At 32.4% G+C, this 26,186-nt stretch overlaps 2 protein-coding genes across 2 annotated transcripts in view; one reads left to right on the top strand and one right to left on the bottom strand.

Moving 5' to 3' along the window:
• LOC114330100 (uncharacterized) overlaps nt 1–26,186 on the top strand; it is a 314,241-nt gene that overhangs the window by 241,418 nt on the left and 46,637 nt on the right. The window lies entirely within an intron of this gene.
• LOC114330098 (B2 protein-like) lies at nt 7,222–15,434 on the bottom strand. Its single transcript, XM_028279412.2, has 2 exons — nt 15,284–15,434; nt 7,222–7,666 (listed from the first exon to the last, which is right to left on the bottom strand). The coding sequence occupies exons 1-2, from the start codon at nt 15,338–15,340 to the stop codon at nt 7,298–7,300; spliced, it is 426 nt and encodes a 141-aa protein (XP_028135213.1). The 5' UTR covers nt 15,341–15,434; the 3' UTR covers nt 7,222–7,297.

Genomic DNA, 26,186 nt, shown 5'->3' with positions numbered 1-26,186 from the left:
AATAACCGGACGATATCCGTTCTCTATAAACTAATTAACGAGGAATTTGTTTTAAACTTTATAAAGATAAGTATTTATTTTTCTCATCAATCAGTTTCTCGATAACACTACTATTTATCGATTAGAATTTGATGGAAGGTTGTATATGGCAAATTTTTTCGAACGAATTTTTGTTATGTAGGTACTTAGTTCTGTTGTGCAAGGTACATACTTATGAAATATGTACAACTTCAATGATGTCATTACTCTTATTCCTTATTACCACCAGTCGTTAACGAAAAAAAAAACAAAGTCAGCGATAGACTCTGTCGGTAAATGTTCGCCACCTATAATATGTACAACTTCAATGATGTCATTACTCTGTTACTCCTTATTACCACCAGTTATTAACCTTCCGATGACCAACCTTTTTTTGTTACACGGATGACCAAGAGGGGGAAAAATGACCCCAGGTCAAAAATGTCAAAAATGACAATTAACAAAAATAAAGTTTTTTTTTTAATTTTTAATTTTGTTCGGCATCCAGTCACAAAATGAGTATTAGTGTCATGTGTAGCGTGTATGTTGAGTAAGTGTCTTGTTACTTTGCAAAGTCGACGTCATTAGCGTAAAACTACTGGTAATTACACATAATAGACGCTATTTTATTAAACATCAACTTCAGAATATATTTTTTATTCGTAAAATATAGGGATTTTTTTTTATTTCAAAATATGAGGATATCTAGAATGATATTAAAGTCAAATAAAAAAATAATGAGTTAAAAATTAAAAATACTTTTGAATTTATTAAACAAAAACATACGCTGGGGTCACAATTTCCCCCGCTTGGTCATCTGAAGGTTAAGGAAAAAAGCAAAGTCAACGATAGACTCTGTAGGTAATAAATGTTCGCCAAATGTTTGTGAATCACAGGTCTAAGCTAAGCAAAAAGAACTGACCCTGAACTAATCACCATACATACGTTTATGTTCTATTGATCGTTTCCATGACACAATTTTTAATTTAATGAATGATTCAAAATATTTTCGTTAATTCGAATTTATTTCAGTAATCAACTCGATTCCCGTACTTTCGAATAGGAACCGAAATCTTCAACATGTAGGTGCCAATTTTTAATTTGTACATAATAGACCTTCCTTTACAAATAGTTGAAAATAACTAATCTTATAATATCTACGAAAACCGCTAGCGGCAAAATTTTCGTGGGCGAATGTCCCGGTAGTCGTGTATATATCCATATATTTAAAATGTCTTGCAAGTCAAAACACTTTTATATGATTGATAAATAATTAACGGCAACAGCGTTGCCAGGCTCAGTTGAAGGAAAATCAGTATGGGTGTGGTCTGAAGTGCAGGTTGATAGAGAAGTCATTTTTTAGTCACCTAAATAAGTATGTGTTTGCTGAAGCACCACATTTGTTAAAACTCGTATTAATTTGGATGCTAATTATAGAACTGCAGTTCTCACGGTTTCTAATTACCGTCCATACAGGGTGTAGGTGTACTATTTCATAGGGACAGTATTGGTATCTCGTAAAGTAGGGGAATTTTTTTAGTGGGTAGTTACTTCTTGAGCTAGCTGTACATGCAGGCGATAATTTTTCGTAACTTAATAATAGCGATAGCAGGCGATAATTTATCAACGATTCAAATATTAACCATTTCTTGGGCGATGCGATTTTATGAATGTCTGAAAGTGTTTTTAGTACCTATTATTGATTAAAAGTTTGGTTCAAGAAACTTTTTAGTAAAAGAGAATGTCAGTAGTAGTTATGTTGAAAAAGCAACTATTCGTTACAAAGTACTCGGTACTTACGAATACTGAAAGTAACGATTACTATACAGAGAGGCAAACCGTTACTTTGATACTTTGATTACTTTGATTACTTCGTTACTTTGTACCAATCGTATTAGAGCTGGTAACGACTATTGTATCTACTTTGATTACTCTGATTACTTCATTACTTCGTACCAATCGTATTAGAGCGAGTAACGACTATTGTATCTACTTTGATTACTTTGATTACCTACTCTGATTACTTCGTTACTTCGTACCAATCGTATTAGAGGGAGTAACGACTATCATATCTACTTTGATTATTCTGATTACTTCGTTATTTCGTACCAATCGTATCAAAGCGAGCAACGACGACGACTATTGTAGTTTTTATATCGGAATACCTATACAAAATACCTACCTACTCAGAAATACGATTCTCGATATGATTACCGGTACTCAAATACAAAAGTAACAAAAGTAATTATAGTAATCAAAGTGACGAATACTGTACATGATTACTTTATACAAAAGTAACGACTTGTAACGAATACTCGAAAGTAACTATAATCAACATCACTAGTCAGTAGACTGTACAAATTGGTGTCATTGGAATTTTTGATCTTATGGTTTGGTTATTAATATTAAACATACTTGAAAACGTCTCGTATATTTATAACTTATATGAGCTCATAAAATAAGTATCCTACTAGATTGATGACTATTTTTGCGAAATCCTTAAAACTGATTTGTACCGGAAGCAGGCATTATACATAAATTGATTTCCGGGACAGTCCTGGAAGTCATCATTAGACGTATAGGAATTCCGGCCAGACCCGGAATTCAGCAAATGTCCCTGAAGTCATCGTTAGGTCGCTTAGAATGTCCCGGGACTCATCGCTTGACATATATATATATATATATATATATATATATATATATATATATATATATATATATATATATATATATATATATATATATATATATATATATATGTTACACTTGAAGTTTCCGCGGGAGCTATATGTGCTTTCTGTTGTTTTCCGGGTTTGACTCCGCGTTGAATAATTTTGGTTTTGATAAAAACCATTATTTTGACGACGTTTCGGCAAGATCTCACTTGCCATTGTCAAGTCAGGTAGTTCCGCTTCTCGCTGCTGCTTGAAGTTTACGTCGTCAAAATAATGGTTTTTATCAAAACCAAAATTATTCAACGCGGAGTCAAACCCGGAAAACAACAGAAAGCATATATATATATATATATATATATATATATATATATATATATATATATATATATATATATATATATAATCTAGTGACGTTATCCATCTGGGTGTGATGACGTAATCGATGATTTTTTGAAAGGGAGTAGGGGTCATGTGACAGCTCATTTGAAAGGTTATTTAATCCTCTATTCAGTAATATAAACGTTAAGATATTTATTTATACAGGGTGTGCAAAAATTTTTCTTTGTTTTTGTGTAAGTTAATTTAATAAAAAAATTTTTTTGCACACACTGTCTAAATAATTATGTTAATGTTTTTTTATTACTGAATAGAGAATTAAATAGCCTTTCATATATACTATCACACAACTCCTACTCTCATTTAAAAAAATCATCGATTACGTCATCACGCCCAGATGGATGACGTCACTAGTATTATATATATGCCAAAAAGTCTTAATTTAAAAATAAAAATCGACCTGTCTGAGAATTTCTCTTTGAATTTGCCCTTTTTCGAGATAATGAATTTATGCAAACTCAAACGTCCTCACTTATACTACAGTGTCGCGCCCGCTTGATTAGCAATTACTAAGGGGTTTTCGATATTGTATTGCAAAAAACTCTTTAAGATTTCAATAATCGATGTTTAAAGAATATCTACCTACCTTGGCAACATTGAAATTTTCAGTTATGTCCGATTCAGGGTTAAAAATGGCCGATTTCGCAATTTTTAATTTTTTTAATCGCTTATATATCAGAAACTATTAACTTCAGAGAAAAGTCACTAAAGACCTTTTCTGTTTATAATTATTCAAAAAATCTAAAAAAACTTTGTTCGGTACAAAAAAAATTATTTTAGGAAAAAACCCTAATCTTTCCCCTCGCCTGGCAAGGTCTTGTGCTGTTTAGAATCGCCTGTCATTGTACACATTTCTTCTAAATGACTAACTCAAACACATACTTAAATTTAAACCTTACAGGAGAAAGTTTATTTTACCCCTAAACTATGCACTTTTCGATTCACCTGGTAGATACACGTGCAGAGGTGATGCCTGCCAGGTCATGGTTTTTAGTCTTGGTGTGCTATAAATTATTACTATACAAATTTATAGCCTTACATGAAGGCCGTTAATCGGAGGGTTCACTAACTCTTAGACTATTAGTAAAAAAGCTTTATAGAACAAAAGTAGCTTAGGAACAGTTATTTTATCATAATTGATGCATTCGACCGTTACTTGATGGAAGTTCATTTTATCTAACAATAAAACACTGAAAACGTTTGTTTTCTATACTTCCACAAAATTTATTACAACTAAGTGACTACAGCTGTTTCGGCAGAGTGCCTTTCTCAAGTGAAATAGTTTACAATGTGTTTACCTTTTTAAGTCTTTAACTGAAGAGGTTGAGGAGTGGGAAGCTATTTGTCTCGAGTTGGTCATTCAGAATTATATCTTTATTTTTCAATTTATTAATTTCCATAGATTCTAAAAAACATAGCTTAAGGCCTTTATTTTGGAGATGCAGAATTTGAAACTCTTCATTGAAAGAATGATTATGATCTAGAAGGTGAAGGGCGTATGTAGAAGTGTCTGTTTTTCTATTGTTGAAAGCCCTTTTGTGTTCTGCTCTCCGTTTGTCAAAGGTTCTGCCAGTTTGACCGATGTAAGTTTTCGGACAGTCACCACAAGTTAGTTTGTACACACCACTCTGTAGTTGCTTTCTCTTTTGGCTTTTATTGTTCTTAATATATTTACTTAAGTTGTTGTTAGTTCTAAAGGCTGGTGTTATTCCTTTCTTTTTATGTATCTGGCTATTTTTGTTGTTATCTTGCCAGTATATGTGAGAGAACAGAAGGTAGTGGGTTCTTTCTGTGGTGGTGGATACACTAATTTCAGGGCTTTCTTATGGAGTTTTTGGTTTAAAATTTTGTTAACTGTTTGTTCGTTATAGCCATTGTTTACTGCTATTTGTTGCTATTTGTTTAATGATGTTTAGTTCTATCTCGAAATTATTTTTTGTCATGGGAATTTCTGTCAGTCTATGTATCATGCTATGGTAGGCTGTTAATTTGTGTTGTGTAGTATGGGATGATGAATTGTGTATGGTTGTGTCAGTATGGGTAGGTTTATGATATGCGGAGAACTCATGTTTGTTGTGTAGTCTGGTAATCGTTACATCTAGAAAGTTTATGGAATTATTCTGTTCTGTTTCTATTGTAAACTCAATATTACTATGAAGTGAATTAATGTATGATAGAAATTGGTCAAGTTGTCTGTTAGTTCCTGTAAAGCATACTAGCATATCATCCACGTATCTCCACCAATATAAGAACTGTTAAGAACTGATTAAACAGAACAGAATTACCTTAATATTATGAACCCACAACCTTCTAAATTATACTCTTTTATTAAACTACATAAACGTGACCACACAATAAGGCCTGTATGTTTCTGTATTCTTTTTATACAGCTCCTTCATATAAACTTTCAAAAAAACTGACAAATATTATTACAGAATACACTAAATTTTCACCTAAATTCACAGTCAAAAATACACTGGAACTAGTTAATAAAGTACAACATTTTCAATTGCCCAAAAACTCCAGACTAATTTCATTTGAAGTAAAAAATCTTTTTCCTAGTGTTCCTCCTACAGAAACTTTTGTTTTAGTTAAAAATCTTTTAGACCATAATAGTACAAATCCGATCATTGCATCGGAAATTTTACACCTTCTTGAAATTTGCATAAATCAAGACTATTTTGAATTCAATAATCAAATATACACAAACAACAGTGCAGGACTTATTATGGGTAATCCTCTAAGCCCATTGCTATCAGATATATTTATGAACCAACTTGAAACAACAATTTCTAAACATCCCATATTTAAACAGTTCTTATATTGGTGGAGATACGTGAATGATATACTAGTATGCTTTACAGGAACTAACAGACAACTTTTTCGACCAATTTCTATCATACATTAATTCACTTCATAGTAATATTGAGTTTACAATAGAAACAGAACAGAATAATTCCATAAACTTTCTAGATGTAACGATTACCAAACTACACAACAAACATGAGTTCTCCGTATATCATAAACCTACCCATACTCACACAACCATACACGATTCATCATCCCATCCTACACAACACAAATTAGCAGCCTACCATAGCATGATACATAGACTGACAGAAATTCCCATGACAAAAAATAACTTCGAGTTAGAACTAAACATCATTAAACAAATAGCAGTAAACAATGGCTATAACGAACAAACAGTTAACAAAATTTTAAACCAAAAACTCCATAAGAAAGCCCTGAAATTAGGGTATCCACCACCACAGAAAGAACCCAGTACCTTCTGCTCTCTCACATATACTGGCAAGATAACAACAAAAATAGCCAGATACATAAAAAAGAAAGGAATAACACCAGCCTTCAGAACTAACAACAACTTAAGTAAATATATTAAGAACAATAAAAGCCGAAAGAGAAAGCAACTACAGAGTGGTGTGTACAAACTAACTTGTGGTGACTGTCCGAAAACTTACATCGGTCAAACTGGCAGAACCTTTGACAAACGGATAGCAGAACACAAAAGGGCTTTCAACAATAGAAAAACAGACACTTCTACACACGCACTTCACCTTCTAGATCATATTCATTCTTTCAATGAAGAGTTTCAAATTCTGCGTATCCAAAATAAAGGCATTAAGCTATCTTTTTTAGAATCTATGGAAATTAATAAATTGAAAAATAAAGATATAATTCTGAATGACCAACTCGAGACAAACAGCTTCCCACTCCTCAACCTCTTCAGTTAAAGACTTAAAAAGGTAAACACATTGTAAACTATATCACTTGAGAAGGGCACTCTGTCGAAACAGCTGTAGTCACTTAGTTGTAATAAATTTTGTGGAAGTATAGAAAACAAACGTTTTCAGTGTTTTATTGTTAGTTATTTTATCCTTTTCCGGACTTATTTTCAACGTATCTTTTTTTCACCCGCCAGAAGGGGTGAAAGTCACCCCCAGGGTAAAAGCACACATCGACACAATATCGATTTTTTATTTGACATGTTAGCTACGTGTGTGCTAAATTTCATGTTAATCCAAACGGTTCTTTACATGTTAATCCAAACGGTAAAATTTAAAGGTTTTGCAATATTTTTCCGTGAAAGAATGAATTATACTAAACAAATCCCCTTTTTCTCAAACAAAATCTTTATTTAAAATTATTTTTTATTTATACCTTAGTAACATTCTTTCAAAGCAACAGAGTTATTCTTTCAAAGCCAATATTTCTTCTTTGGGTATTTCGCCATATAGACACTTACAGCTCTCAAATATAGAGTCTTCGGGCAATGGTTTTTTGATCATACATTTCTTAATTACTTCATCTGTCTTCGCAGGATCCTTAGAAATATCAATCAAAGTTTTTCTAATTTTACCCTCATCAAAATCGCCATTTTCCTTTTGAGCGCCGCTTGTTTTCGACATACAAAGAAGATGCTCTTTAACTTTGGGATCTTCAACAAAGTTGCCCTCTCGGATTTCTATTAGTTTGCTGACATCTACTCCCGTTTCTTCTACACATTTTTTACCGATACTTAATATTGTCGCTTGAACTTCTGGAGAGAGAACAGTAGCCTAAAACACATACAGTCATGTTTTTAAAAAAAAAATTATACATAGCGAATATTTTTTTAATTTTATTGCAGTTACAATATTTCTTTATACAGTATGTCGACGGATGGGGTGCCCAAGAGAAAAAACTCTTTTATTTTAAATTTTAGCGAAAAATGTAATTCTTGATAAAATTTTTTGCTTGTTCTAAAACCCCATAAACAACCTCATCAAGTTGTTCAAAACCTGCTTAATTTTGTAGCCAATTTTATGTAAACCCCTATAAACTTTTGCACTAAGTTCGAAATCGTATAATCTAGTGTTGCTAAGCTACAATGTAGCTTAGTAACTGTCAACTCCGATAAATAATTTACGAATTTTCATTCTTTTTCGACAAAACAATGTTAAGCATCCAACAGTAAATTATTTGTTGAACGCTTATAACATTGTCGAAAAAAATGATAACTCGCAAATTATGTATCGTAGTTGACAGTTAGTAAGCTACATTATAGCGTAGCAACACTAGATTATTGTTGCGATTTCGAACTTTGCAAAAATTTAGTAGGGAATTAGTTACATAAAATAGGCTACAAAATTAAGCAGGTTTTGAAAAACTTGAATTTTATTTCGTTTTATGGGGTTTTAGAACAAGCAAAACTTTTTATCAAGAATGAAATTTTTCGCTTAAATTTAAAATAAAAAAGTTTTTCCTCTTGGGCACCGCTTGTGTAGACACACGGTATAGACCAGGGGTGGCGAACTTTTTTATATTAGAAGGCCAATTTTCATTTTACCATTTTTGAGAAGGCCGCATCCATATAGATATACGATTTAATTAAAGGGATTTATATGCAAAATTAAAATACATAATTTTCTTTGCAATTAAATAGTTTATTTTTTAAAATGACATACAATTAATAAATTCCAAAAAATTTGACATTTAATTTTACGATCCAGAAAATTTAATGGGATTTCTGTGGTTGTTTATTGGATGACAAAAAAGAAATATTTGGTTCAATTGACGTGGTACGTAATTTAAGTTGATCTTCCAAATGAACATCACTTATTTGACTTCTTAGGCGGGTTTTAATTTGAGTCATGTATGAAAATGTTGCCTCGCAACAATATGTACTTCCAAAACATGAAAGAATTCTTCGTGCGTGTTGTCTTAGACGAGGATAAATAACTGCAGTCTTCCATATTTCAATAGGATCTTTTTTTGAATCGAACTGTGATTTAACCCGACACCTGCCACGTGGCTTTGCAAGGCGCCAACTGCCACGTGGGGTGCTCACAGCACCCCTTAAAAGCTTTGCGTGATCTACTTGTTTAAAAAACAAAATAATGTGTTGAGTAACACAAGAATATAAATAAACATGTTTTATTAACTTATTAGCCACTAATATGTTATAAGTTATAAAACTTAAAAAATAAAATGAAAAAGGTGTTATAAGCAAATTAGCAAGTACCAAGCCATAATAAATGAAGTCAAGTAAAATATCTAAAAAAATTAAGATATAGTGAGTATAGATTCCAAATTAATAATTTAAATCAGTTATTTCAATAAAAAATGTAAATTTGACCTGTTTATCAAAAATACAAAAAAAAATTAAAACTTGAAGTGCCAGATGATGACACCCCAATTCGACTTTAGAGCTATAAGTTCAGAATGACACTAAATAACCACTTCAAACACTAACACATATATACTATATAATATTATAGAAAGCTACTATGACGCACAGCTCGGTTACCAAACTTGAAATATCAAATATTTGATAAAAATGTGTTACGGGGTGCTGGTAGCACCCCACGTGGCATTATTATCTTCTCCTATCTCAAATAATTCCATTTCATATTCTTTGGGCGCTACGTCGATATCAACAAGGTGTGGTTCGAAAGTTAATTTAAGTGTGACAAGTTTTTCAAAATCTGAGAACCTTTTATTATATTCTTCAATTAATATATCCAGAACAGAAACATACTCATCCAAATTTTGAGGGGAATAATTTTGCTCCATCATAATTTCCGATAACTGTGGGAAATGTTCTTTAGAAATTTCTAATCGACTTAGTACAGATTTAAAGAATAAAAGTTTTTTTCGAAAAGCTTGAATTTTTTGCCACATTTCGTATATATATTTAGTTTTTCCTTGCAAGTTTAAATTCAATTCATTTTGCTTCATTGTCATGTCACATAAAAAGGCAGCATTTCTACAAAATTCTTTTTCTGATAAATCGCAATATTTCTTTTGTTCTTCAAAAAATCTTACAACTATCTTACAACTTACCTTATTCAAAAAATAAACAACATTTAGTAAAGTTGATACAGTTATACACCGGCAATTTCGTTGCCTCGACGTTACTTAGCTGCGTTCCTTTATGCAACTGCGAGGATCGTTTTCATGGACGGATAAATAAAGATGGACTAGGCATGCTCTACTCTTTGTTCACCAAAAATTGAAGCCAAACATTTTATAGGCGCGGGGAAGGAATCGAGGTGATAGCAGATAGAATGTGACATTTCCTTCTTAGTCAGTGGCGTACCTTCCAATAATTGAACGGTATTTGAAACAATTTTTTTGTTTGAATAAATGATTACTAATGGTATTTTTAGTATCGTAAACTTTTTTTTATCGTTTAGTATCGTAAAATTTTATGAACAGGCCATAACTTGGGCAAGAAAAGGCCACATGCGGCCTTAAGGCCGCACGTTCGCCACCCCTGGTATAGACCATTCATCAGCGGTAAAAATCTGTAAAACCGTGGAATTTTGAGAATCAACACCGATTTTAATGAAAATTTGGGCTTAAGCTCGGTTGACCCTCTTCTTCAAAATCTACCCTATGCCGAACCGGGCTTTTGCCTTGGAGGTGAAAACAACCCCATCTAGGGGATGAAAATTTTTTAAACAAAATAACTATGGAAATTGATAATATAGTGACCAATGCTGAGTAAGTTTTGTTGTATAATTTTTTTTGCAAAATTGACACTTTCCAAGTTATTTGCGATTGAAACTATGCATTTTTCATTAAAAAACTCACGTTTTATAACTCTTTTTCATGAATAACTTAAACAAATTTAATTTTGTAGAAAAAATCATTAAGAAAAAATTGTGGCTATTAAAAAAATAAAGATATTTGCGTCGAAAAGACCTATGTAAACCCAATAACGACTGAGTTTTTGCTCTTTAAAGGATGGTTATTTTCGAAGAACCTCGAAATGGAGAACCTTTAATCTCAAATAACTCGAATGTAGTGCAATTTTTTGTGAAAAGTTGATAGACATCTCTTAAAGTTCATTAAAAAACCTTTTAAAGAAGCTATGACAAAAGTTTTTTGCATAAGAACTGACTGACTTAGAATGAAAATAAAGTCACTCTCTGCTTTTTTCTTTTTGAAATATAAAAATTAAACCCTCCTCCCTCAATAAAATCCTAATAGAAATGAAAAGCTTCCCACTTGAAATTAACTTCATTTAGATATAAATAATACGATCCATGGGATTTGACCCATTATGGTTTGTAATGCTTAGTTTAGAAAAAATAGTTGATTAAAGCGAAAATTACATTTTTTGTAATTTAAAAAAAGTGAATTTTTATTAAATAAACCTAAAAGTATTCCTGATGCAAAAACAAAAAAAAATCAAAATTTTTAGTAAAATAAATCCTACAATTAATATTTGAAACATTGTTTTCATATTATGAATACTTTTAAATTTATTTAAGAAAAATGCACTTTTTTTTAAATTATAAATTGTCATTTTCGATTTATAAGCAAGAATATAATCTTAATCTTTACATTATTTGCATTTATAGATCACCTGATTCTACCGTGGAACTATTTTTTCAGAACCTGCTAAATTTGTTAGATGACCTGCCTCATAAAAGCAGAAAAATTCTATGCGGTGATTTTAACATTAATTATGCTGCTGCTAGTGCTACCCAAGTGTCCCTGGCAAACATATTTGAATCGTATGGTCTCTCAATGCACGTTGATTCTCCTACAAGGATTACAAAAACTACATCTACCATAATCGATTATATTGTCTCAGATTTCTCACCCCTTGATGTCTGCTCTACAGTTATTAATGCGGGACTATCTGATCATGAAGCAGTGTATACGAAGTTTAACATCTTCAGCAAACCCTCCTCAAAAACCCGACGTTTAGGTAGGATTTTTTCCGGCCAGAATTTTCGTAAATTCCAAAATTTATGCTTAACTTCTGAGTGGCAATTTCCTTCTATAGACGTGGACTATAATTTCAGTGTTTTTCTAGATAAGCTTCTCCACATCTTCAATAAGGCATTTCCTTTAATTCCTATTAGGCCAAAACATCGGAAACCTTGGGTTACGAAAGGTATTCGCATATCAGCTAAGAATATGCGTTCACTACTATACATCAAGAAATTTACTACCAATGTTGCTGTCACTGAATATATCATGAAGTACAGGACAACATATCTAAAACTTGTCAGGTCAGCTAAAAAAGCCTATTATCAAAATCGTCTGGGAAGCTCTAAAAGTGTTGCAAAAGAGACTTGGTCTATAATAAACGATCTTCGAAATAAAACTCACACAGCTCAATCATTTTCCCTTCCAAATCCTGAAAGTCTAAACGACTACTTCGTTAATGTGAGTAAAAATATAACATCAACAATTTGGCCGCAACAAGATCCCATTTCCTATCTTCCTAATTCAAGACAGGTCTCGAATTCATTCTTTTTACGACCAGTCGATAACTCTGAACTTATCCAAACAATCAATTGTATCAAAAGCAAATCATCCTGTAGTACTGATGGACTATCTATAAAAATTTTCTCTAATCTCACAGAAAATGTGTTGGAAATCCTCCTCTCACTAATTAATGATTCCTTCGAAAAAGGTAAATTTCCAGAGTGCCTAAAGACAGCCATTATTATTCCTCTTCATAAGGGTGGCGAAAAATCTGATGCCTGCAACTATAGACCTATTGCCTTACTACCGGTACTCTCCAAAATTATTGAGAGACTCATTAAAACTCGACTTATGTCCTTTATCGTTGATAACAACATTTTATCACAAAATCAGTTCGGCTTTTTAACAAATAAATGTACCACTGATGCCATGTTTTCTGTACTACACGAGGTTTACCAAGCACTAAACAATAATCTTTATACTGCCACTGTTTTCTGCGACTATGCCAAAGCTTTTGATTGTGTAAATCACGACATCTTGATTACAAAACTAAATTTCTATGGAATTCGAGGTATTTCTTTGAATTGGTTCCAATCCTACTTGAATAATCGGAAACAACTAGTTAGAGCAAATGATACTGACTCTAGTCTCAAAAACATCGTATGTGGAGTACCACAAGGTTCAGTATTGGGTCCTATACTGTTCCTTATCTTTATAAATGACATCACTAATTTAAAAATCAATGGGAAAATTTTTCTTTTTGCTGATGATACCAGTATCACTTGTAGCAACTCAACTATTGCATCTCTTCATGAAACTATAACTTCGGATCTACTGACGATAAAGACCTGGTCTGACTCTAATTTACTCTCTTTTAATGTAAATAAAACAGTAGCATTATCCTATAAAGGAGCTCTTCAACCTTTGCCACTTCATAACAGCCAGATCAGTACCGTTGATTCTATAAAATTTCTTGGTATTTTTTTAGACAGCAACCTCAAATGGTCACTGCATATCGATTCGTTAAGTAAGAAACTCGCCTCAGCTTGCTATGCAATACGATCTGTCTCAAGGGAACTCAATTTAGCATCTTCTAAAATAACATATTTTTCGTTGTTCGAGTCTCATCTTCGATATGGTCTTCCTTTTTGGGGTTCTAGTACAGCTGCTCAATTTGATGTCATTTTTAGATTGCAAAAAAGAGCAATAAGATATTTGTTTGGCCTCAGAAGATCTACACATTGCAGAAGTTACTTCAGAGATCACGAAATTTTAACACTTCCATCTTTATATATTCTAGAAACGGTTTGTTTAATTCGTAAACACCTTCATGTCTTTCCATCAAGGCCCAATCATCTTTACTCCACCAGAAATTCAATCTTTGATATTTATTTACCGATTCCATCCACTGAGTTAGTAAAGAAATCTATATTATATTCCGCAAAGAAACTGTACAATCATCTTCCGTTACAACTTAAATCTGCAACATCTTTCCCTAAGTTCCGAAAAATGACAAAAGCCTATCTATCCAAAAGACCATATTATTCAATAGAAGAATTTCTTAATGAATAACTAAGAAAATTGGGTTCCATGCGCAGTAGCATAAACTTGTCAGTTCCTTATGTTGTACCTATTTTATTTTATTTGTTGTATGTTCAATTTGCAATTTATATATATTTTGCAATAAATTGTTTTTGTCTTGGCTTTTATATCTTATACTGTACATTATTGACGATTTATCTAATTTTAGTAAATTGTAGTTGTTATTTGTTATTTATATTATGTTTTTCTTTTGACTGTATGTAAGCTTTGTCCATAAAATTGTAAAAATTTTCAATGACAATAAAGCATATTTCTATTCTATTCTATAAGAAACCCATTATGAACGGCCGGCACGGCACAGCCCGGCACAGCCCGGCCCGGCACAGGACAGTCCAAATTCATTTGTATAGTTTTAAATGCAACGTAACCCATTATGAGTGGCCAGCTCGGCCCGGCACAGGCCAGCACGCAAACGGAACGGCCAAAATTCTTCGAGGAGAATAAAATCCGTTGAAGTCGAACGGCCTGGACGGCCAGTCGACGCCAGTGCGTCATAATTGGTAATAAGCAGATATATTGTTGATTTTTTAATTGAAAGCGGCTTTTTTTCTGACCCCTATGCTTTCCTTTGCGGCTTGTAATATATTATATTCTATTTTTACCCATGTCTCATTTACTCCTTCACCTGTTGTTACTGGGTTTATCTCAAATCTTTGTTCTAAACGTCTTTTATACAGCCATTTTGTGTTTTGGTTCTCTAGAGACTCAATGTTTAGTTTTTCGAAGTACTTGAGTGGTTTCTTCTTGTTTTGTGGTATTTTGAGCAAAAATTTTCCAAGCACCATTTTATGGTCTGATCCTAAACTCTACCTTAACGTTGGATATCCGAGATCAATTTGTAAAAACATATATTTATTCCATATTGATATACGGAGTGAAAACATGGACTTTCGGAATTACAAGTATGAGGCCTTTGAGATGTTGGTTTTACGAAGGATGCTAAAGATCTCTTGGACAGAGCACGTGAAAAACAACGAGGTGCTGAGAAGAACGGAAACTGAGAGAGAACTCCTAAATTTTGTAAAAAACAGAAAAACGAATTATCTAGAACATTTTTACAGAGGAGAAATATACAAGGGAAAGTGGAGGGAAGAAGATGTCCAGGAAGAAGAAAATGCTCCTGGCTGAAGAACGTGTGGGACTGAACAGGCATGGACACACATTCGATACTACGAACCGCTCAAGATAGAGAGCAATGTGTTGTAGTTATAGCCAACCTTCAGTAATGAAGAAGGCACCTTAAGAAGAAAGCAGAAATATTAGACAATATGTACTAACAGTTTTCGAAGGTGTAAGGGCTTAATAGCAGAAAAAATAGGAAATTGACATACAGTTAATTGACTAAATATAGTATATATACTTACGTGCACACTGGACACTTCAAATATGCAAAAGATGAGCAAAAAAATGGAATAAAACATCCTGTTTTCAACTCATCAAGTAATCAAAAATCAATTCAATGTGTTTTACAGCGCCGTGGAAATTTAAACAAAATGTTATCGATGATATCTAAAAGCAGTTAAAAAGAGTTTAATGATGATGAGCTTTAGTAGTTCCGTTGATGATTTTAATAATAAATGAATTAATAATATATTTAATACATTAGGCTTAAAATGTAAAATCAGTTTTTCAATCTTAATGTTTTTCTCTTTCTTTATGTGTTTTTATCTCTGTATCGCTTACTAATAGATATAATATTTTGCTTCAATTTGTCAACTGCATCAAATCCATAAACTAGTAAAATAGTTAATATTGCTACTTTTGCTTTGTTATCTACTTGCACAAAAGCTTATGTTGATTATTTTTTTTTTTCATTATATTCAATATTTTTGTGCAAATATTGTGGGATGGAACTCATTAATTGTTTTGAACTAACATTAACAAAAAACCATCATAACAAAAAAACACGTCATTTTAAAAAAACTTACACAATGAATATCATCATCATTCAGCCTATACTTGTCCACTGTTGAACGTAGTCCTCCCGTAGTTCACCCCACAAATTCCTATCCTGAGTCGCTTGCATCCAATTTTGGCATATCATATTCAGGTCATCTGTCCATCTTGTTGGTGGGCATCCTCTGCTTCGAAAAACGTCCTGGGTCCACTCGAGAATACGTTTCGTCCATCTGTCGTCCTTCGTTCGCGCGATATGTCCTGCCCAGTTCCATTTTAAGGTTGATATTCTTTTGATTGTGTCGATTACTCCTGATCAAAGGCGCAATTATGTGTTGATTATTCGGTCTCTTAGCTTAGGGTTAATCCCAACATGGACCATTCCATTGCCCTCTGTGTTGTTCGAATTTCGTTTGCAGGTGTCTTAGTGAACGTTAGCGTTTTCGCACCTTAAGTTAGAACCGGCAGCACACATTGAAGATGCCCAAAGACGCTTCTCTTTAAGAGGATGGGATGAGCTGATTTAAAAACGTCTCTTAGCTCTCCATAAGCTGCCCAAGTTAACTCTATTCTACATATTAACTCATTAGTTTGGTTGTCTCTACTTAAACGAATTTCGTGCCCCAAATATTTGTATGCTGATGTTTGTTCTATACTTGTTCCAGCACTCAGAGCGAGCTTTGTCATAATTTGTGTTTTTGAGTGGTTGATCTTTAATCCCACTTGTGTAGTGGCATGGTAGAGCCTTTCACACATTTCGATGGCATGATCAATGTCATCTGTTATCAGGACTATGTCATTCGCGAACCTAAAATGACTAAGTTGCTCTCCATTTATGTTTATGCCCTTTTCGTCTAGGTTTGCACGCTTACACATGTATTTCAATAATGTTGTGAACACTTTGAACAGTTTTGGCGAAATGATGTCACCCTGGCGAACTCCACGATGCATGTTAAAGTTGTGTGTATCTTCATGGAGTCTGACGCATGCCGTAGCATTATCGTAGATATTTTTGAGAGTGCTGTAGCGGTGATCTATAAGGCATTCTTTTAAAGCTTCTAGCATATACTGATGGCATACTCTGTCAAATTCTTTCTCATAATCCAACAGTATTAATACGAGTGGTTTGTTGTACTCTATACATTTTTTGATGAGGCTTTCAATATCTTGTAGATGGTCATTTGTTCCAAAGCCTGACCTGAATCCTGCCTGCTCACATGATTGGTAAAAGTCCATTTTGTTCGAAAGTCTGTTGGTTATGACTATTGTAAAAAGTTCTATATTATATTGTTCTATATTATATAGTTTTCGAGATTTGTTAAATTTCCTCTCTTAAACATTAGAATGATCACTGCATTTTGCCATTGAGATGGTGTTGTTCCCCGTTCAATGCCTTCTGTGAAAAGTATGGCAAGCATTTATATCAGTTTCTCGCCTCCTAATTGTATGTCTTCAGCAACGACGTAATCCTCGCCAGGTTTATTATTAGCCTCGCCAGGTTTTATTATTTCTCATTTGTACGAGAGCTTTTCTAATTTCCTCCACAGTAACACCTGATATGTCTTCAGAACCCTGGTTTAGAACGTTTGGCATGTTGTCATTTGGGACATTTTCTTCTCTTTTGTTGTAGAGTTCACTGTAAAATTATCTGACAGTTTGTAGAATTTCCTGTTTAGCTGTTATTATTTCGCCCTTTGTGTTTTTCAGTTTGTAAATATTTTTCTTTTCTGCTGGCTGTTTCCTTCTGAAGGCTTTTAAACTTTTGTTCTCTTCTATGACTTTTGATATCTCTCTGGTGTTGTGGTCTCTTATGTCTTTTGTGATATTCTTTGTGATTTGTTTTTCTAGTTCTATCATTTTTGTTAGATTAGTTCCGTATTTATCTATTTGTTGTCTTCTTTCCTCTAATAAATTTTTCGTGCTTACGCTTAGTTTTTCTTCATCTTTTTGGTTTTTTTGGAAACATTTTTCTTGTGCTTGTTTCAGAGGTTCGACTATTTTGTGGTTTAATTGTTCGATGTGTATGTTTTCTGGTTCTTCATTTTGTAGTTTTTCTTCGACCGTACGTCCAAACAGCTTTGCATTTTTAGGTAGTACCTAACTTTTAAAATTCGGTTTAAGAACAAGCTTCATTCTTTTTTTTAACATTAAGGATTACTTTTGTTCTTATGGTCGCTGCTAACATCCTATGGTCGCTGCCAGCAGAGAACTTGTTGAGTACATCCACTTCTTGTATTATATGTATATTTTTTATCTGTAATTATAAAGTTGATGTCGTTTTTGACGGTACCAACAGGGCTTATCCACGTCCATTTGTTTTGGGGTTTCTTTTTAAAGAAAGAATTCATTTGATCATGAAACATGATCAAGAAACGTGCCTTGATCATGTAGAAAGTATAGAAGCATGTCCCCTCTTGCGTTTCTCATCCCGTAGCCGTATTTTCCTAACGCGATCTCTGCTTGGTCTTGTTTGAATCCGAGTTTTACGTTGAAGTCGCCCATGAGAACAGTATAATGTGTGCGTGTTCTTTGTAGTGCCTGCGCTACATCCTCGTATAATTTTTCAACTTCTTCATATGCGTGTTCAGTTGTCGTTCAGGCGTACGTACACGTAGATCTGTAGGTATACTTTAAACTTTTCAGACTTTTACACTGTAACGAGACTTCAGTTGTAATATCAATAGGATGACTCTCGTGCTTATGGTCTAGATTTTCATTATTTTGTAGCGTTTTTACATGTCTGCTCAGATGGGATCAGGGATAAGACTAACTATAAAGATACTGGGGGGTCGAAATGGGCTAAAGTAGAAGGAGCAGGCACATAAAGCTTCGTTGCGAACGGCAGCTTAGGTTTTGTTCGGTGGCGGGTCATGGAATCGTTAGGGGGATGGGAGGGTTTAAAGAAGACTAACTACCAAATAAACAAAGGATACTTACAAAGACTGGAGGACTTTCCCACTATTTAAAGAAATTTGGAAGCCGTTTGAAAAATCCTCCGATACACATATTTGGTACTTACTGGATACCAATTGGGGGACATTCATCTTAGATTCCTCGTTTGGGCTTAATCAGACTACTTTATCCTCAATATTGGCTTCTATGCCATTTCTTTTTCTCTACTCTAAAACTTATTTCACTTGTATTAGACATCTGGTTAATAATTTTCCAAAAAAAAGGTTACAGAAATAAAAATAAGTAAAATTTATAATATTTATTCAAACCTTTAGACTTTATTTTTATTTAAAAAAAATTCTTATAACAGGAAATGAATAATAAAAACAAATATATGATTTTACAAATACAAAAATTCTTAACCTTATTTTTAGCAGTGTATCTAAACAAAAATTTGACATATGTTGTCAAATGTCACTGCCATTTTATTCACTTTACATAAAACTCCATGTTGTAAACAAACTATTAAAATATTTAAAACCTTTACCAAATTTAATATCCACTTGGAATTTAATCAAAAACAATAATATTTCATACCTTTTTAAATGTCACACTTCGCACTTAACCAAAAATTTTCCATCCAGGACGAGAGGGGAGGCATTCAATTCATAACGAAACAGGAAACAGGGCAAAATTGAGACCAAATCAGGCATCTCATCGGGAAATAGAGGACTTCAATAGAGGACTTCAAAAATTGGACCATATTTGTCCACACAGGGCACAGAAAACAAAGAAATTATGACGCCATTACAGCTACGTCATAATTTCTGGGTATTCATCTACCGGCTTTTAACCTTAAAAATCCAACAAAGGGGAGTAGGTTGATTCTTCTAACCAACACAAATCACTCTTGAAACAGTGAAATCCATATCAAAACTAATTACTACGTTTTGCCGGTAATATCAGAACAAATTACAACTTTTGCGTATCCATTCTGGGTATTCTTGGATCGCAAGAGTTCCACTCGATGATAAAATCGGAACTACTCTTTTTTCGTCACGTCTCTCGCGCGTAAAGCCGATCACCCTATCGGCTGAAGCCATTGACCAATCGGCTGAGACAAACTAAAGGATCTTCAAATTCTAGGCGAATAGTAACAAGGGATACTTCGCGCTCAAAAGAAAATAAGTACGCGTAAAATTTTTCAAGGAATTTTTAACGAATCATTCTAGAATAAAGATGTTTACACAAATAAACAGGAAATTTTCTAACGTTTCCAAATGTTAAGCAATAATCCGTAATGTTGTTCTGAAGCCATTTCCTTGTGGCATTTTTATAATTAAGTATTTTCTATGGGAAATAAGCCACAATTTTACTAAAAAATGAATTTATTAACGTTTCGAAGCCCAAATCGGGTTTCGTTGTCAAAATACAAAATACTATTAAAATAAACAAAAATGTTGTTGCTAAGTAAAAAAAATTCTTCTAATAATTTATTTAATCTGACTCATTTATATTGGCAATTCAGACGTATATTATACATTTTAAAGTAGAAGACTTTAAAATGATATCGCCAATATTTATGAGTTGCGTTCCTGGGACGACTTTACTAAAAGATAGTTCATTCGATTACATGAAATCAATCCCAACTCAAGAATATCCGTCGCAAAAAAATCATAGCATGTGATCTGTCTTTAAAAAGACAACCAAATGCAACGATGACAGTAAAATTCTCGCTTTAGAGATTCCATAGTAAATCACGAGGGGAAAAGTATAAAGGATAGTATCACGAGGTTTTTTACTGGTTTCCCTCGTGATTTACTATGGAATCTCTAACGCGAGAATTTTACTGTCATCGTTGCATTTGGTTGTCTTTTTAAGGACAGATCACATGCTATGATTTTTTTTGCGACGGATATTCTTGAGTTGGGATTGATTTCGTGTAATCGAATGAACTATCTTTTAGTAAAGTCGTCCCAGGAACGCAACTCATAAATGTTGGCGATATCATTTTAAAGTCTTCTACTTTAAAATGTATAATATACGTCTGAATTTTCAATATAAATGAGTCAGATTAAATAAATTATTAGAAGAATTTTTTTTACTTAGCAACAACATTTTTGTTTATTTTAATAGTATTTTGTATTTTGACAACGAAACCCGATTTGGGCTTCGAAACGTTAATAAATTCATTTTTAGTAAAATTGTGGCTTATTTCCCATAGAAAATACTTAATAATCCGTAATACTTATAAGCAGGGGTGGTTCAGAATATTTATGGTAAACTACTTTATAAAATAAATTAGAAAAATAGATATTTTTCTTGAGATAGGATATAAAATTAATGAATGCTATTAACAAAATATTGTAGCGAAAATTTGTAATGCTAAAATTTTGGGTATGTGTTTTTTATGTACAATGATCTCAATTCCACCGCTGGATGAATGCTCCTCTCATCTGTAGTGAAACAGGTGTCCTGATGTCAATATTTGTTGCTCTTCTCCTCTCCTTCTGATTTCACCAAGTCCAATGACATCCCATTTTATTCTTTTTAATTCGTTTTCCAGTTCTGTTAGTTTATGATCAGTGCATAATATGAACATAATGAAGATGGGTATTTTAAAAAATAAGATTAGTTTTTGCGGGTTTTATCACTATTAGCTCAAAGTTAGCAAAAGTTCCAAATAGAAGTGATAAAAATGTAGGAATATATTTAATGCAATAGTAGACCAAAACAGAAAACAAGCTAAATAAATCGATTTTTTAATACAGCACCTAGAGACTTGCAACTTTTTGCGTTGTGTTCAGGATTACGCAAGAAAATAGTCTACAATACAAAAACGGGTGAAAATTCGTAATTATTGCATTTTAAACTGCATTATACTCTTCAAAATGCATCCAAAAATACACAAACATGTTAAAATCAGTATCTTAACGGCAAGATTTTGTTATTTGGGAAGTTTTTGCAGTCACTGAATACGAATACGTTATCAGAATCGACAGCAGGAGCACCTGTGCCTAGGGTCACTGCCAAGTTACATCATCTTCTAGAGTTTCGAAAGATTTCGGTAGTAAGTGCGTGTAAATAGATTAATAGAGAGTTTTTGGGTCGCTGAACACGAATATGCCATCAGAACTGACCCTAGACCACCTAGTGACCAGTAGAACTGCTAATATACGTCACATTCTCGAGTATCGAGGATTTTGGGCACCAGATACACCGGAGATCAATTTTGATGACGTATTCTTATTCAGTGACCCCAAAAATCCCTTGAGTAACGAAATCTGGCCCTTAATATACTGATTTGCCATGATTATGCACTTTTGGATGCATTTTATGCATTGTAAATGCAATTTTCCCCTATCTTTCTATTGTAGTCTTTTTTCTGACGTCATCCCAAACACAATGCAAAAAGTTGATAAGTGCGGTATTTAAAAATCGATTTATTTTTTCTAAATGCCCAGGTCTAATATATATTAATCATTCAGCCAATCGCAATCAGATTAGAGTGTAATTTGTAATGGGTATGTGTTGAGAAAATGTCTTGTTCCTTAGTTCACTTCATTGTCTTTACAAAGAGACGATTATTGTAACCGAACGCCTGAGATCCCTCAGGTGAGTACCGATTCCACCAGGATAGAAATTATTTTAATTTATTAAATTTTTAATAGAGAAAAATTTCGTACCCAGATGGGATTCTAACTCACAATCTTGTGTCCCAAGGTAGGCTCTCTTACCACTGAACCATAGAGGGGGAACTATTTAATAATTATATTTTCGGGTCAGTCTTGCATAGTCGTGTTACTAAAACCGATGTAATTGAAATAATAAATAATTTTAAAAATCGAATATAAATGGTAACGGATTTGACAAGGTACCACTATTTTGTGTTGAAGGAATATTTTGATGGCATTGTTCTGATTCTGTTTTAATAAATTACTGTATCTAGCGGAGAATCTTCGGGCATATTAAAGAGATCTGAGGTAGGTACTGTGTATAAAAATTTAAACAAATTGCAAAATTTTAAAATTAAATCTTTTTTTTAATATCTGAAGACGATAGAGATATTGAAACTTTAACACCCTGGCATAGATATACGTTTTTGTTACAAAATAAATCAATTTAAATACATATATTTGTATATAAAACAAATAAATATTTGTTTGCCTTAAAATATAAATAAATTTGAATAAGTACATAATATATATTTTTTATTGTGAATAATTGTAGAATAGTATACTACTAGCATTTAATTGACATTTGGATTTTCTTATTCTATACGACCTCTCTACGTCTGCCGATGTATAGAGGTGACGGCAGACGCGTCTGCCGATGTATCATCACAAGCTGACCACACATCTGTAGGTCGTTCAGTCTGTGTGTAGATATGTAGATGTTGATAACTATAGCTGCCGCAGCTATATACCTTTTTCCTACGTTCAACTAGTAGTCGTGGCTGATTATCGGAGGATGGGCCATTTTTGGGAAAAGTTATTCAGCAATATTATTGCTGGAATCGAATTATAAGATCAAATATATTAATCATATAGGTATGCAAAGTCCTCAGATAGTGTGCTACTTTTTTTATAAACGAAATGGCGTCCGAAAATCGTGTTTTTTTCAATTATTACTCTATAACCACGAAGATTTTAACTTTACAACAAAAACATCCAAATAAAAATTCACCGTGATTAAATTCTGCATAGAGACGTGTTTTTCCCGATCTGCTCTGAAGAAAATTTTCCTCGGAAAATGCGGGTTTTCCCAACAAAATCTTTAATTTTCAAAGAAAGTTTTAGATAAGTAATTATCTACCAAGAATTAAATAATTTGGTGACTTAAAAGCCTTCTTGGTTTAGATTATAGTTCCAGAAGCTGGTGAAAATTAAACTAATATTTTAGCAACAATTCAATTGTTAATTAATAATTTACGGTCGCAATAATAACCAAAATAATTATGATACACTGATCAAAGTTTGAAATCTTTTAAAGATGAGATATGCCTATTAACATTTTGTCGAAAAAACATAATTTTTTTATTTTTTTGCAAAATCTTTAAATGTTTAAAAAAAATAGTTATAAACAAATTAACGTTTTTCAGAAAGTTTGTATTATGTTATAATTTTAAAAAATAGCTAAAATGCGTATTTCCAATATCTTGAAAATTAATGCTTTAAAACTTTTTTGCAACCATTTGCAAAGAAGTTATGAAACAGCAAAATAAACATACGATTACTACGGTGTTTATAATTTTTTTTAATTCTTTCAAAGCGTAGAAGTGAGTTTAAAGTACAAGCTAATTATTAAAAAAAAAATATCGATTATCAGTTTAATGGTTATAGAATAGAATAGAATAGAAATATGCTTTATTGTCATGAAAAATTGTACAATTTTATCGACAAAGCTTATAAAAAGTCAAGAAAACAAAACAATAACAATCCAATTTACTAAAATTACATAAATCGTCAATATATTTACAATAATAACAATAATGAAGTTAAACAGAAGTAATCAATTGCAAAATTTAAGTAAATTGCAAATGCATTAATTAAAGATTATAAATATATTTTTTTGTAATTTACACGCGTGAAAGTAGACTAATACAGTACTGTAGCTAAAGTTTTCACTCGGAGCGACGACCGGCCGCGAAACGTACACTTTTAATAAATAATGTATGCTGCGTGTCAGTCGCTTCGAGTGAACATTTTAACTCCGACTCTGTATCAGGCCTACTTTTGCGCTAAAAATTACAAAAAAAAAGTATTTTTAATCTTTGATTAAAATATAACCATTGCACTAATTTTTGACATTCTTTGCGAGTTATTAATTTGTACCATAGACTCACATTTAAGCTTTGAAACAATTAAAACAAATTATAAACAACGGAGCAATCGTATATTTATTTTGCTGTTTCATAACTTTTTTGCAAATGGTTGTAAATTTTTTTTAAAGCATTCATGTTCAAGACCTATGAAATACGCATTTTAAGTATTTTTTAAAATTAGAATATAATAAACAATTTCTGAGAAATGTGAATTTGTTTATAACAATTTTTTTAAACATTTAAAGACTATGCAAAAAAATTAAAAAATTTATATTTTGTCGACAAAATATTAAATAAGCATCACATCTTTATAATCTTTCTAAGTTTGATCAATGTCTCATGATTATTTTGGTTGTTATTGCGACTGTAAATTGCTAATTAACAATTGAATTGTTGTTAAAATATTAATTTCATTTTCACGGGCTTCTGAATTTATAATCTATACCAAGAAAGCTTTTATTTCACCAAGCTATATAATTATTGATAAATAATTACTGGCCCAAAAAATTTATTTGAAAATTCGAGATTTTGTTGGGAAAACCCACATTTTCCGAGGAAAATTTTTGTCGGAGCAAATCGGGAAAAACTTGCCACTATGTAGAATTAAATTGGGGTGAATTTTTATTTGAGTGTTTTTGGTGTAAAGCTAAAATCTTCGGAGTTATAGAGCAATAATTGAAAAAAATACGATTTGTCGGCGCCATTTTGTTTATAAAAAAAAGTAGCACACTATCTGCGGACTTTGCATACCTATATTAATAATATATAGGATCTTATAATTCGATTCCAGCAATAAAATTGCTGGTAAATAACCTTTCTTTGTACTTTACTAATTAGACCAGCTTATTATAACTATTTTTTTTTTCAAAATTTAAAGATTATGCAAAAAAAATAAAAATTTATATTTTGTCGATAAAATATTAAATAAGCATCTAATCTTTATAATCTTTATAAGTTTGATCAATGTATCATTATTATTTTGGTTATTATTGCGATCGTAAATTGTTAATTAACAATTGAATTGTTGCTAAAATATTCGTTTAATTTTCACCGGCTTCTGGAATTACAATCTATACCAAGAAAGCTTTGATGTCACTGTTATTTAATTATTGATTAATAATTACATACCTAAAACTTTATTTGAAAATTAGAGTTTTTGTTAGGAAAACCCGCATTTTCCGAGGAAAATTTTCGTCGAAGCAAATCGTAAAAAACAGATCTCTATGTAAAATTTAATTGCGGTGAATTTTTATTTGGATGTTTTTGTTGTAAAGTTAAAATCTTCGGAGTTATAGAGCAATAATTGAAAAAAATACGATTTGTCGGCGCCATTTTGTTTATAAAAAAAGTAGCACACTATCTGCGGACTTTGCATACCTATATTATTAATACATAGGATCTTATAATTCCATTCCAGCAATAGAATTGCTGGTAAATAACTTTTCCATGAATTTTGCTAATTAGCCCAGAGTATAGGTACTACTTGAATGTACATGGGAGTAGAATCATTAAAATAATGGAAAAGAAGAAGGTGGTGGATGCTGGCTATACATAAAACAGCTAGTACAACACTATGAATTTAAAAGTTTTTTCAGCGTTTTTTTCGCATAGCCATTCCAGCGAAAAATTACCAACATACAAAACTGAAGAAACAT

Source organism: Diabrotica virgifera, chromosome 7 (genome assembly GCF_917563875.1).
Source record: "Diabrotica virgifera virgifera chromosome 7, PGI_DIABVI_V3a".
Classification (NCBI taxonomy): Eukaryota; Metazoa; Arthropoda; class Insecta; order Coleoptera; family Chrysomelidae; genus Diabrotica; species Diabrotica virgifera.
Note: the sequence above shows the minus strand (reverse complement) of the source record. Positions and strands in the feature narration are given on the sequence as shown.